This window comes from Toxotes jaculatrix, chromosome 16 (assembly GCF_017976425.1).
Source record: "Toxotes jaculatrix isolate fToxJac2 chromosome 16, fToxJac2.pri, whole genome shotgun sequence".
NCBI lineage: Eukaryota > Metazoa > Chordata > Actinopteri > Toxotidae > Toxotes > Toxotes jaculatrix.
This window is the reverse complement of record NC_054409.1, coordinates 18945889-18961694: the sequence shown is the minus strand read 5'-3', so window position 1 is coordinate 18961694 and position 15806 is coordinate 18945889. Positions and strand designations below refer to the sequence as shown.

The 15806-nt window shown below is 40.8% G+C and overlaps 1 protein-coding gene across 1 annotated transcript in view; it reads left to right on the top strand.

The window, feature by feature from the left end:
• The first annotated feature begins 2218 nt into the window (after positions 1 to 2218).
• LOC121195552 (potassium/sodium hyperpolarization-activated cyclic nucleotide-gated channel 1) overlaps positions 2219 to 15806 on the top strand; it is a 59729-nt gene continuing 46141 nt past the window's right edge. The window contains exons 1-2 of the mRNA XM_041059093.1: positions 2219 to 2574; positions 8644 to 9067. Of these exons, the coding sequence (XP_040915027.1) occupies positions 2219 to 2574; positions 8644 to 9067 (780 nt within the window). The remainder of the gene's footprint in view (positions 2575 to 8643; positions 9068 to 15806) is intronic.

Genomic DNA, 15806 nt, shown 5'->3' with positions numbered 1-15806 from the left:
CAACCATTAGAATGGTTCTAGGAATTGTGTCTATGATTTTTTTTTTCCTGAGAGATTTCATAAAAGCCTCTTCTAAATGGTTCAGCTCACATTTATTCATTCAAAAATCAAGCAAGAATCTTAATAATCTCACAATAAAAGACACAATAAAACACAAAACAGATAAAAGTTTTTAAAAGTCTTACGATAATTAAAGCATCTGTCTGTGTATCAGCAATGTCTCGGAAAAATATACCTCTAGGTGAAAGTCCTGCATTCAAAATCCTATGAAAATAAAAGTATTTCCAGCAAAATTTGATAAACTTCCTCATTATGCAGAAAAATGCCTGACATGACTGCATTATGATATATATTACCACCGAATTATCAATACTGACAAATGCATAAGTAGCATTTTGCTATTTTAGTTTGTCATGGTGAAGCTAATTTTAACTAATTTATGTACTACTGGGTCATTTAATCTATAAGTTTTGTATGTAAAATCTTTCTCTGAAAAGAAACTAGTAACCAGTGTTAGATTAAAAAAAATGAATTAAAGTTACTTTCAAAGTAAATTCTATTCAAAGTACAGTAATTAGTTACAACTCACTGACCCATGTTGAAGCCTTTATAGAGTGAAATAAAATACCCACCATGTGTAATTGTACAATGTAGAATCATGGTGAATGGATACCTCATTTTATGGGGGAGGGAAAAAAAATCTAAATTGATGAATTGATGCGGTAAATGCCTCACAGCGGTGGCAGCAGTGGAAACAGCTCTGTGAGCTCTTATCGCTTTCGCTTCTTTTCATCCACTGTTCCAAGCTAGTTATTAAAGGCTGCAACTAATTATTATTTTCCTCATCAAATAATCTGAAAATTAATTTTTGGATTGATCAATTAATTATTGGGTCTATAAAATGTTAGAAAAGAAAGTGAACAATTCATCAGCGCAACCAACATCATCATCAACAGCGATATCAAATGACTTACACAAAAACAAACCAAAGTTTCTGTGCACCATCCCTCTGCTGTCTCCATTCTTCATAATAAATGTCCCTCTCCATCTCCTCACTCTTCGGTTATTTTCTCTGAGCTCTGTTTTTGTAATTCCAATCCCCAAATTCACCTCCCTTTATATTTTCTTTAATCTTGTTCTGTCTGGGTCTCTTTTGTCCTCATTCTGTCTTTTTTTTTTCAGTAGCTAATCTCATCATCCTCAGTTATTTGGACTGGTGCCCCATATCAAAACGTGGTTGGCTTATCAAAACAACAGTGAACCCTATGATTAAATTATGAATGTCTGGCCAAACGTCTTAGGAGCTGTATTGGAGCAGTTGGTCATCCCAGTTTATACACTGTCATAATGCATTCTGCAGACATTACCTAATTAACTCTGGATTAAAAAGCTCCAAGCAGATTTTATTTGGAGGATATAATCTACTTGCAATACATATAAAAGCCCAGGTGGTTTGGAAAAGTGGAAATGCAAACAAGTGCTTGGAACTATAGAGAGTACAACAGAGTCGGTACGTTCACACTCTAAATGTTGGATCATATCTGCAACACCTTAAAAGGCGTGATATCCACAAGATGTTCCATTAGTTTTCTCATATGACCAGTGGCACAAACTATAATCACACCGACATTACAATCTGTTTCACCGTGTTGTCTTCTATCATCACTCCTTGGTGGGAAGCAAACCTGCTGCCAACCGACCCACGGGAAGCACACACGCTGTATCAAATTGTTTTAAAAAAATAAATAAAAAAATAAAAAAACAAAAAAACAAAAACAAAAGCCCACGTCTTGATTAACTTCACATATGAATTACATTCGCTCTGATCCTACAATATGGGCTCCCTCCTGTCATGTGTGAAACTGATGACAGAGGAGGAGAGAGGAGACGGAGGGGGATATCATGATCCACATTATGTAAATAAGGTGCAGGAGCATGTGCCAGTTAAACCGCAGTGCCGTGCGAAGTGAGACTAGGCAGAGGCTTTGGACGGCAGAAGCCGGGGCCGTCGGTAGATGGCGGTAACCCAAGAAACCTGATCCACCGGGGTCTCGGGCAGTCTGTCTCAGTTTGCAGCACTCGCGTTGAAGGCAGAGGAGCTGAACAGTTTGAAGGACATCAAAAAGAAACAGGAGAGCTCACGGCGGGTCCTCTCGAGTTTTGCGCGCAGGAGACGGAACGCTTTGTCACACAGGAAAACGGGAAAACTAAGAACACCATGGAAGACAAATCTAATTCGTTCTCCAGCAACAAGGAGGAGAAGGCGGATGGGAATAATGTTTTTCAGAGGCAAGACTCGATACAGAAAAATAACACGGGGAGCCAGAATATGAAGGACCATGGCAACTCAGTGGGCTTCAAGGGGGAGCGGGAAGAGGCCATGGTCGGTTTTGACGATATAGAGGGGGCGTCCAGGCAATATGGTTTTATGCAGAGGCAATTTGGGGCCATGATGCAGCCCGGAGTCAATAAGTTCTCCTTGCGTATGTTCGGCAGTCAGAAAGCCGTGGAGAAAGAGCAAGAGAGGGTTCAAACGGCCGGATACTGGATCATTCATCCATATAGCGATTTTAGGTAAGGGCTGGAAAAGACACCTGCTCACTCCCCCCCTCCCCTCCATCCCTTTTTATCCACCCCTCCCGTCACCCTAGGGTCTGCAAGCTATACACTTTCACACATAACGCTCTGTCATCGGCACACGCACAGCCTGCCCCAAAGCGCATACGCTAATCTACCGCTGTATTTAGGCAATCAGGCTTCCACTGGCTGAGGGGCTTCACTGTCAAAATGTGCTCAGTGAGAGTGTGTGTGTTCCATTGCGGCATTTTATTATAAGAGAGAGGGGACGCGTAAAGGCTACAAAGGTGTATCAGTGAAATGCCCTTGGAAAAAGGATGGTGAATGTCATGATTTGAAAACACACACAAACGCAGCCTGTCTGATCGTTTCACACCGACAACACAGTGTCCAGGTCCCCATTGCGACATATTCCGCTGGTGTAGTGGCGACAGTACCTGGACACAACGTGACAATGCCATTGCACCATCACGGTTGTAAACATTTCATTGGAGGCGGCGGTAAGACGACGGGCCTGTGTGAAGAAAAAAAAATGCACAGAATGCGGTAAAATCGTGCAGGGAAAAAGATTAAAGAGAAAATGGCCGTATTTTGAATTAATTAGTTAAAACTGATCTTCGAATCTAATCCTGGAGTTGCAAACATCTGGCAGCACTGATGTGTGAGTGATGTATTTTTGAAGCTGAGCCCTGCTGAGGAAATGTGATGGAATGTGTTTGTTTGAAAGGAGCCGCAGGAGGATCGTGCCACTCTTCCCTCCCTGGCATCCCCTAAATGCCACAGTGACATGATTATTGGTATTTGTTTTTCCTCTTTGGTTTTAGCTGACATAAGCCTATGGTGCATTGTCCTATTGAGAGGGGCCATGAAGTGAAAACAACATTTTTAAACTGCCTGTTAAAGGACGGCAGCGGCTCCACAAATGATCACAAATTTAGGTGAGGTAGGGGAACAAATGAGCCCTGTCAGTTCGGCTTCATTCAAACTGCCTCCAATTTGTTAACATTTCCAACGCACTGCGTTCAGATGGTAAACAAATGAGATCAGGTTCAGGCAGGACTGGTCCTCCACAAGCTGCATGTTTACAGTTCACCACTTAACCAATTAAGCATCTCATCTGGCCCCGGTCTCTGCACCAGCGTCCCCTGGCACAGCTTGATGGTGACAATCATACCCGTTTTCCGCTGTAGCATGAAACGTGCCAGGGCACGTTGTTCCCTCCGCCTTTAACAAGGAGCTGTCCGTGGTCCTGAACACAGAGCAGGCCTGTGTATACAGCTTTTCTGCTGCTGGAGCCTGCAAACTGAATTCTAGCCCAAAGAATTGGTGCACTAAAAGTTGGAATTACTCCTTCACTTGGCCTCATGACTGTGTAGCTTTGCCTTGCTTGTACTGATTGATAGATAGATTATGTTGGTAGATTTTAGTATAACAATGAGATACAATGCAACGTGCACAATGGCTCTAAACTGCAAAAAAACAAATTTTTTTTGCTCCAACACTTAATATATAATCACACATAAGAATAAAGCTAACTAGGATATCCTGAACTCACCCACTCAAAGACACAGGCATATGCACAGGCCCATGTGCACACACAGATGTACAATGATGCGGGGCAAGGATTAGTAGCACGACACAACAGTCAATGAGCTTAGCAGTCTCTGAAAACAATTATGTAAGGAGATTGACCCCTTCTAAAAGATGGCCAGAGGTGAGGACCTGAACAATTCAGTGATATTTGTACCTTTTTCACAGTTATTAATTATTGCTTTAATTAATTAGTTGTCATGTGTATAGGTTGCATTTGCAATCTACTGCATGCTCAACTTTTTTGTTAGAAGGGAGAAATTCAGGGGGAAAAGTGCTTGCAAAAGCACCATCATGGGAAACGATGGCTCATTTCACTGTACTAGAAAAATGTACAGAACAGTATGTCTTAGAACATATTCTATGTGCTATTCTATGTATGTAAAATAAGATACAAATTGGCCTATCAGTGGGGAGTTTGCAATTTAATCTCTGCTCAAGGAGACTGACTCCTTTATTTCTGCTGTACTACAAAATACCAAACTCAGATAGGTGAAGACCCCCTAAGGTTCCCTTCTAATGACGTTTTCCAAAGGTCGGTTTTTCCGAGGAGGTCCTCTAGTCAAAGTAAAGACACATTCCTTTTATGCCAGTGAGACTCCCCTCTGGTTTGAAAGTGGTACTGTGAGGTTATATCTCAATCTATCTATCATGCTGGTGCATAACTGATGGAGTTGCAAGGGTGCACTTATTTTGGCAGGTCTTCTTGCACCGTAACTTAAAAGATAATCTGTTTCTCTACTGTGGGGCTGGACTTAACAACTTAATTATTTCTGTTTGTTCAGTTTTTTTTCAACAGGAGTGCATATCACTAGCAATATTTCATGGTTATATAATGGTATTAAACATGTACTGTCCATATTCATTCGTATACCGTGGACGAAACACCGTATGACCAAAAGGAGAAAACAAAAAAACACTGTATGGTCTTTTACTGAAGTCTTACGTAAGTACAGTCCATGAATGACACCACTATTCACACGGGCTTTATATTGCTTTGTGGGAGTGTTTGAAACTCAATATCCAACATATTCTTTGTACACAGTGGCTGCTTAAAGATTAATGGCAGGTTAGTAATATTCATTATTCATAGATTTTTAGAGAGGCCTCATGCATGGCCTCATACACCTCTGGTTATGCTAAGGAGAGGCCTTTGTCGTAGTGTAAAAGACTCTCAGTGATGTTTTCTTTCAGAGCCTGTTTTAAAGACGCGTCTGTGAAGGCACGACACATGGGTCTGTTTTACCAATTACAAAGTCACATCTGATCATAGGTAGAGTGCCACGTTGCTGTTCTTGCCATAATTTTTGTCGACATTTAAATTTGTCCTTGGTGCGTAGAATGTGTTGTGCCGAAAACTAAAGGCAATGTTTTTATTTTTAGTTTAAATACACTTAAGATATAAAAATAACACATTATAATCTATATATATATACATATTACAAAACAATCAATGAATGCATATAGGGGTCCAAATTTAGTAATGTCACTTTGCTATCTCTATAGGAACTTCTTCTATTTAAAGATTTAAGGATGGAGAACAGATAGTTTAGAACATTTTAGTCAGTAAAACAAACATATTACTGCCCTCAAGACCTACAGTGAATGATGTGGGATACTGCTGTGTTTGATCAACTATCTAATATACTTTGTTTCATTAACTTTATCAGACATGGATAAAATTGACCTTATCTGAAGTCCACATCTTTCTCAGTGTGTACATCCATACGACACGTGATCTCTTGCAGCACAGCATACCCATTACATTGCAGATTGGATAGGGCCGGGCTGTGCTGACTAAGATCGTGTGGGGTTCCCTCTGTTGCTTGGCAGGAGTGGTCTGGCATTGATTATGATAGAGCGCTTGTTTGAGGGAAGAAACCTACAAGAAGAATATGAGCTGGCTCGATTTGGAGCAGAATTGTTCCAATAGTGATTCCTCTGCCTCATCTGGAGCTTGTTCCCTGATCCATCACAGGAATGGTAGCTACAGTACAGTATCAGTGCTTCAGGGTTTTTCTTTTATGGGGTCTATATATATATTTATATCAAGCAGAGGAACCAGTGCTGTCTCTGCAGTGATGCGGCAGTGCCTACTGCGTTTGGCAACAGATGATCCCAACTCTCACTTTAATCAATCAGAACAGCAGCTTGTGTTTCAGAATGGGTTTACAAATTGAACCTCAACTCAGGACAAAAAAAAAAAATGACTGTCAGAATGCAGAGCTCATCTTGCTGTGAATACATAGCTGGGACAGGTGCACAAATAGGCTGCAAGCAGAGGTGAGTGTGCTGCTAGAGCACCAGGTGAATGTGGAAGTAGAATACTGTAGGTGTGCTGCTGGAACTGTCGAACCTGAAGCAAGAGTGAAAACTGCTGACTGAATGTTCTGCTGGTGTCGAAGCTGCAATTACAGTTGGGTGCACTGCACTCGCTTACTGGTTTAACTGGGGCTGGGTGCATTCTGTGAATTGGAGCAAGAGCCAAATACAATGATGTTGCAAGAGCTGGATACAGATTTAGAGCTGTTGTTGGAGCTGACCGCAGTGGCACGCTTCTCACTGGCAATTGCCTCAGATTTGCCTTACAATGAGGAATGTGACTTGGCATTCAAACATCTGAACTGCTCTTCATGTTTTTAGGAATTTCCTGTACCCTTTAAGTCTGTCAAGAACTTCTTCCTGCAGCAGAATAGTTTGAGGGCTGCTTAATGATTTCTTATTCAAGAGGAGAAATATTATGTATTATTCATTAGATAAGTGGGTGTGTTAGAGGTCATGTACAGTATAAATACCTCCTACATAAGTCAAGAGAGAAACAGAATTATCTTAGAGATGTGGGCACTCTGTGGGCTCTCATTTTCAACACAAGGCTTTTTAATTATTATTATGAATATGAGTGGAAAGCATCCACCATTTCCATTACTTGAAACATAGCAATGCAACAGATACTGATAGTTTTTTTTTTTTTTTTTTTTTTTGGGACTTCTGGTAAGCCAGCCCTCAGTTTTCCTACGTGGTTTCAAATTAGTTTAACAATTAATTGAATACTTCACTGTCAATGTTAGTTATTACACTGCTTACAATATGTCTACCTTTTACCCTCTTATTAAACATTTATGTACAAGTAATAAAAAGAATAACTCATGCCTCACACACACACACCAATAGACTGATGACTGATGAGGATGACAATAGCACCTGCCTGTATATTCAAAATCTGATTATGATTTAGGGTGTGAACTCACACTCTTTGCCATTATTGAATAAGTATTTCGCTATCCTGCAGACGAGAGGAACAACATGCCTCATATTCTCTGCTTTGATGTCCCACTCAGGGTGTTAAGCCAAGGCTCTCCATTTGAAGAGTCCACTCCACAGGCCCCAGTTCAATGCCTGCTGGTGTAAAAATACCCACAGTGTACATTATGAGCCACCTAGAAGACCGCTGTTTAGTTGAAGTAAAGACAATTATCGGACACATGATCTGTGGATATTTATAAAGCCAAGGCCCTTGCTTAATTTATTCAAACAGATCCATTACTGGGCGGCCAGTCTGCCAGCCAGACAGGCAGCCTGCCAACCAGCCAGCCAGTCCATTTCCATCTTCAACAACAGCAATGTTCGGGCAGCAAGGCAGAGCAGAGGCAGGCAGTCAGGCAGCAGGGATGGCGTCAGTGGAGAGTTTTTAGCATGAGATAGGATGAAAGCATCTATTTTCATTCATGGTTGCTCGGCCTTTATGGGGACCCGGGACACTTCGTGAAAAGAGCAGGGTGCTGATGAATCACTTCGGGCTCTCCATCACAAAAGAGAGGGCAGGGACATTAACACGGCCAGGGCACTGCATACTGTACATACAGTAAGCGCCTGATGTCCATAAACTAAAGTTAAGTTTTGGGCCCCAACTGTCAAAAGACTAAGAGGAGTTTTGGTAACAGCACAGCCATATGTACTTGTCAGAGCTGCACCTGCTGTTAGCTCCCCTGAGTGGGACAGCTTGTGAGGTATTTTCTTCTGGTTGTTTGTTTTGGCAATTTGTAATGTAATATCCTTCTGATACATCCTACTGGACCATAATCCGTGATCGTTGACTTTTCACCTAGTGCCGACCAAATACCTGCTGCTCTAGACGTTGAATATTCTCTATTTGCCTTTTCTTTTACGTTTCGATGCTCCCCAGTCTCACTGTAGCCTCACAGAAAACATGGAGGATTTTGATAAAAAAAAAAAAAACACTGGACAGCTTTATACTCTCACAACATTATCTGGAAATGTGACACGGTTCATGGTTGCATTTCGTTTTGATAATTTCTTCTAAATCCAGTTTTGCTAAGAGAGCAGCGTCTGACCTGTTTAACTTAACTCTAATAGCTCCTGACACATTCTTCCCTTTTTATTGACTATTTTGCCTCTAATTAACTGTCTACAGCACGTTTTCTCACTTGCATTACTGATTTGTGTGTTGCTCCGCAGGTTCTACTGGGACTTGATAATGCTCATCATGATGATGGGGAATCTAATCATCATTCCTGTGGGAATAACCTTCTTCTCAGAGCAGACTACCACCACCTGGCTGGTCTTCAATGTGGCCTCGGACACCATCTTCCTGGTGGACCTGGTCATGAACTTCAGGACGGGGATCGTCAACGAGGAGAGCTCCGAGATCATCCTCGACCCCAAGGTCATCAAGATGAACTACCTGAAGAGCTGGTTCGTTGTGGACTTCCTCTCCTCCATTCCAGTGGATTATATCTTTTTAATAGTGGAGAAAGGCTTTGACTCAGAGGTATATAAAACAGCCCGTGCCCTGCGAATCGTCCGCTTCACCAAGATCCTCAGTCTACTGCGTCTGCTAAGACTGTCCCGGCTCATCAGATACATACATCAGTGGGAGGAGGTGTGTATATGTTTGTGTATATCAGTGAGCAGGAAAAATAATTAAAAAAAAAAAGAAACTGACTTAAAAGCAAGACAGTGACTCAGGGAGAGTTACGGTTTAGATGTTTTTCATGTCCCTGTGCTGCGTGGTGGTTCTTACTCTGCCTGGGTGCTTTTCCCAGCTGCACGGCAACAACCTTGAAAGGTTAATGCACAGATATAATTGTGCGAATATAAAACTAATAGGCGCTGTCAATCAGCACTGGTCAGAGGGCTTATCAGTGGATGACAAGTGGTAATGTCAGTTTCAGCTCATTGATGGGTGAAATTAATTCAAAAATCAGAAATCAAAAGTAATTGCCTCCAGTTTTTCAGAAAAATGGTTTAGGTCTAACTACATAGTGGGTTTATATGGATTCAGGTCATAATATAATGTAGTTAACTATTTTATCAAGAGATGAATGTAGTGTATATTGGAGGGACTTTCTTAATGTTTTGCTGGTGTGGTTGTTCTAGATGACTCTGTTGGATGTTTTTTGTGAACATCCACAAGGTTAAACCCCACTGGACATAACTGAGAGTGATATGTTATTACCCTACATTGAGTCACTGCATTCCCTGACTCAGACTATTTAACCAAGCTCTAGTGTTCTCTTTCTCCTGGTAACAGTTTCATTACACTCACTGATCTAAAGATTGTGCTCCTCCATATCACAACTGAGCCATTTCAGCAGATGGAAACTTTTTAGACATTGTGGCCAAAGCACTGACATTACATTTCATCTCAAATGTTGCTTAGTTAACATGTAAATAGGTGACCATAACACTGTCATTTTTAATGACATAGCTTCATCCTCATCCTGAACGTCCTTGTCCTAATGCTCCCTGTCCATCTCCCTCCCTTGTTGTTATTGCGGCTGTTATCCATCCTGTTTGTTACACTGGTTGAGGCAAATTGTGTTGTTGTCCGGGTTCAACCTGAGCACACATACTGTATGGTTCAATGGCACATCAGTAACAAAGGCAGTGAATATAAAGATGGATTTGGTGACCTAAAAGGTTATGAACCAGTAAACATAAGCTTTTATATGCACACTAACATTTATGGTTATGAGCAGAATCCAGACAGAACTTAGTGCAAAGATTATAATACTACAGCGTGTCCAATTCCCAGCCGCCATGCTATGGATCAGTGAACATTTACAGTGCAGGAAATGGTCATCTTTATGTGTTTTGGATTTAGACTCCACACACACACACACAGCATCCACCATATGGATTGCTCTTGCTTGGGTACTATGTGGGAAGCTGATTATGAAATTCAGATAGGGCAGTATATTATATTGCTGTATAGTTTGCAGAGCTGTATGCAGTGGGAGGATGAGACAGTATGGACCAGGTTAGAAACACAAATAGACAGTGCCGCAAGGTTAATGAAAATCTGCAGCGAGCATGCAGGGAGGCAGTGCAGTATGTAAGGATGTGTCATAATGCTCGGATACAACAGCAGAGCTTACAGCCCTGCACTCTCAGTTCGTCTCTCTCACGCTCAGTCATTCCTCTTTGTCTCTATCTGTCTTTCTGCTTATCAAACTCTGGCTCCTTCTTCCTCTTTGCCCCCCCCCCCCCCCGCCCGCATGGTTTTTCTCACCCTCTCACTCACGATATGTCATCCTCCTTTAGCACTCTTTCTGTCTCTAGATGTTGTGGTGTCTAACCTCAGTAAGCTTAAACATACAGACTGCGTAGTATAGAAACTGAATATAGTTACATCAGTGTAACCACATTAAATAGACACACTGAATAATAAAACAACAGCGAATCAGACACATCCACAGGAGACGCGAGAGGAAAGAAAAGGCACTGAGTGGAAAAATTCCAAGCTGTCGCAACATTTTAGGTGTAGGATGCAGGATTAGCACTTTAATGGGGGGACAAATGCAGTCTTCTGCCATCATAATGGGCTTCAAGCAGTGAATGATCATTACATCAGCCTTGGGATGGACTCAGTTAGTTATTCAGTCAGTTTCTACAGTAAGTCGTCCTCCAGCCTGTATGTCCGTCATTCTTTCAGCTGTCGTGTGCTCTCTGCCCCCCCCACTTTGTCACCATTTCTTCCCTCCATCTGTGCCGTAAAGAGGTTCGTTATTTCATCAGAGCAGGATGGACAGTCAGAGTTAAGCTAGGCCAGATTGTTTTATTGTCAATATTCCCTATTAGACACATTCACAGACAGTTTTCACAGACTTTAATGAGCAATAGCCAGAAGAAGATGAATGTGTATTGAGATAATTACCTGATAGTTTGTCTCAATTGTCGCAATTAATACTCTTCCTTCCTTTTGTCACAAGCGCTCGTGCTGAACCAGGAGCTTCTTGCAGGCAGTACTGCTGAGAAGTGGCTGCTGGGTATTATAGTCTAAGTAAAACAGCTGAATGACTGTATTAGTATCCACAAAGGATCTGATGCATATTATTTAAGCAACTCACTGGATTGTCACTCTTTAAAGGAACAGTAGATGACTCCATCTGGCTGTGCTAATTAGTGGGAAAATTAAAAAAGGAAATACACACTTGATGCAATACTTTGAGTTAGCATTAATAATAGCTCTTTCTAGACTTTAAGATCACCAGTGAAACTGGAGTTGTGATTTTTGGTTGTGTGTGTTTGGTCAAACACCACAATTTAAAGTGCACACCAACCAAATTGAGGCTGGTGCACTATTTACACAATTGGGAGAGACTCTAGTTTAATTTAATTTAATTTAATAACATTTTACTTAAGAACTAATTGCAACATCTGTTGTACAATAGTGTTTTGGTATGAGGTATTTTCTTTTAAGCTGCATCAACCAATATCTTCATATCAACAATGGCTCAAATGTCATGTGAAGAGTGTGGTTCATAATAATCCAACACTGCAGTTCCCCTCTACTGGCTATTTTAGCATCTTTCAGCTCAGTGTTTTGGTTTTACAGCCACTAATTTACTGGAAGCATTAATGTGTACTACTATATGTGTGACGTTAATGTCTACAAAGCAATATTTTCCACCCAGAGAGGGAAAAAAAAAATCACCTAGTCATAGGTTCCTATGACTCACCAAGAGTGACCCCCTGGGAATCATTTTTAATGAGTATTTAACAGTTCAGTAAAATAATGAGTATAGTCATTCAGGGCATTTTTTTTTTTTGCCCTTTCATCTTTAATTTCTCAGGGATTTTTAGATCTTTCAAGGGCATTTTTGCCCCCTGCTCCTATTCATTTCTAACTCTACCTCCCTTATGTTTCTCTTATTATTTCATGCCCTCGCAGATAAAGAGCTAATTATCCCAGTGACCTTACAGTCACGACAGACTCCAACTTCTGCTGCTACCTTTGGATATACACTACTGTTGGAGAGATCTTTGTGATTTATGTTACCAGGAATAGCTTTAGATATCGCCCCGTCCAGTGCTGATTTTGGCTCATTGTGATTAATAAAAAATGCAAAAGCAGACTAAGGAAATAACATTTTTAAACTGCTGTAGAGAATCCCCACAGCTCCCAGTGCCACATCTGGCTCATCACAGCCACCAGGCCTCCCGCCAGATCCCAACTCGAGCACAAGGGCTCAGGTTGAGCTTGTGGCAGCATACCAGCCCCCAGGGGTAGCTCTACCCTTTTTAAAGCCTGAGGCAGAGTCTGTTTATTACTCCACTATGGGTTAAAACTTATCAGTAGCAAATCAGTAAACATGATTATTACATATTATATTGCATTTTGTTTACTGATATACTGAATTACACAACTTGTTATGGTTCACTGTAAGTAATGGCATACGAGATAGTACTATCTAGAACTATGTTAGATAAATCACCAAACCTGTGCACACTAAAAAGAACGTGTGTTTGTTGTAATGATCTGGACGCAGAAAACTACCACTAATTCTGTTACTGTTCAGTGGTTTTTATTAGGTGCAATATATTGGCTCCACATTCTGGTGAAGTCTAAATATTCTGAATTTGGTATTTATTTTTGACTGTCAAAAAATAAATAAATAGAAACATCAGTTTAAATTAGCTACTAAATCATTTGTTGTATTTTTAAAGTCTGTTCTCTGCAGAAAAGTCATAAGAGATTGAACCCTGAACCACATCTGTTGGGACCTAATTATACTCATTCTGATGCTGCATTGAAGTTTTTAATGAATACATTACTATAACATTTTGAAAGCTAATTCAGCAAACTGCATAACTAGAGCGCTAACATTAGTCTAAGCTTTTATAGTTGAGTTAAATAACTGATATATCAAAATACATTGCAATATAATTCTATTGATAAACTAGCTCCAGCATTGTGATACTTTCTCTTATTATACCACTATGATACTCCAATTTTGAGGTTGTTTTCCGTCAAACAGATATTGTGCTGTATCACACCTCATGTTGTCTTCGGTCATGTTGCAGTCAACTGTATTTTGATACCGTGGTAATACGTGGTCACACCTGGTGAGTCACACAATGATTCCTACCCCCTGTAGTCAGTATAAACAAACTGCAGTAGCAGGACATGAGGTGATGTTACTAGTTTCACCTGCCAATAATTCACCTGCATTGCTACAACCTTGCTTTATTCTTATTTATTCTTAATCCTATGCAATAGTGCAGTATAGTTCCTGACAGGTGTTATATTTCTTTGCTCCCCCCTTTTTCAGTTTACTTTTTATGTTCCTTCCAGAACTAAATGAACTGAATGCGAGTGATGCACTTAACAGCTGCTTGTAGGAAGCGGCAGCTTTGCCAGCCCCTACGTGTAACTCCACTTTGTCAGCATCAGAATCATTGAGCTGTCATGCAAAAGTACAACCTGTTTCTGTGAACACCTATGTGACGGACTGAGTCACTTCTCAAGATCAGATTGTTCTTTTAACTCCCTACTATTAACTATTAACTATTACACTTGAAATACACAGATACGGGCTATGGAAAGATATTTTCTCTTTTTAGCTGACTGTGTTTACAGGAGGAAGGTAGTGTCTGCTACAGCGGACTGCAGAGCATGATGCAAGTGATCTGTTTAATTGGAGTGTCTGTAGGGATCTGTCGTCCTGAGCAAAGGCACACGGTTGATTCACAGCTAAGTCGGTAAATTGATCTGAAAGGGGGAAAATGTGAGCCAACTGACCTGGGTATCTAGTTCACTGCGTGGGAACAGAAGAGGAGACTTTAACTACATTACACTGGCTAAATTTGGTCTCCACTGAAATAACCCATACTGTTGTGTGACAGCCTGACAGTTTTTTTTTTTTAATCTTCCATCTTTAGACACAGCATGTCAACAGACTGTCTGAGGAGATGTGAATGTTTGTCTCTATATTTCCACAGTATCTTATGTTTTTTAGAGTAGTCACCATGTCAAAATAGTAAAGGCAGAACTTCAAAGGCTCAGTTTTGCGACAAAAATCAATTTCTAGAATATATAATTTCTAATGATGTACTGCACATTTACTGAATGAAATTAGACTTTCATATGAAAGAAATAGCAATTTCAAGTCAACGTACGAGACAGAGAAGATTGAAATTAGGCTGCAACTCAGGATTATTTCTGCTGCTTGATAAATGATTCGTATTCTGTCGATCAACCAATCGCCTAATCAGCTCATTGTTACAGCATTAGTTGGACAAGGCGCAAGGCACAGGCATCGTAAGGTGACGAGAGATCACGATAGAGCCACTGTGTTCTGTAATTTGCCACCTCAGCAACAGATAGTTTGGTGCCAAAGAAGATTAGTCAGCTTTGGTTTATAGAGTCCTGTGGACTTGATTCACCTGTCTCAAAATAGGCTATGCCAAGTGCTCTGTGCCTCGAGGCCACCGCCCCAGTCTCATGCCGGGACACAGGTGCATAATCACATACACACACACAAATGCACGCACACACACACAGACGGTGTGCTGAATTATGAAATGCTGAATCATGCTTGAGGTTGAAAGAGAGAGTAAGAGAGACAAAGGCTGATAGAAATAGAGAGACAAAGCGGGAGGAAGGCAGTGTGTGTTACATTTTATCTTTGTGTGTGTATCATACAGCAGCCACTGTGATTCCTGTACAGTGTTCCCCTCATTGATTTTCTACTGCCTAATTACAGCTTGTAAAACGATGCTAAATAAGGTAAGGTACGGTTTTTTTTTAAATGCGATCTGGAATTTTTTTTTTTTTATATCTGTTTACGTTTTAATACATGCAATTAACTTTTGATCTTTTTAAGCTGCACCTATATGCAATGCATCACAGTGCACTGCAGCACTGCCTTAAGCAAAGACAAGCTGAATCTATAAAGAAAGTATACAATCCATTCATTACACAGAACAGCAAATGACATTTATAGGAGGATAATTAAAAGGAGCCTGGCCTCATTACCATGTTCTCTCAAATGGCATTTAGTTGTAGGACACACATACAGTAGTGAGGAGCAGAAATGTGACTGGCTGCAAGGCAAGGCAGGACTCTCCTCTGTGAAAGCACTGTGTTGGAGCAGAGCCTTTGGCTGATGACTGTATACAACTGTTTCCTGTTATGGGACGTGATTTGATGTGAACTGATGTGATGTGTGAGGCTGAAGATTGTCGTGGGACTGTGTTATATCTACGGTACGTGTCTGTGTCCGTGCATCTGGATATTTCATAGCCTAGAGGCATAGAGATGGCATATGGTAGCTTGGTAGGGCAACTGATCTTTTTCATTCCTAAAATATATTGTATTTTCACAGGCCAATACT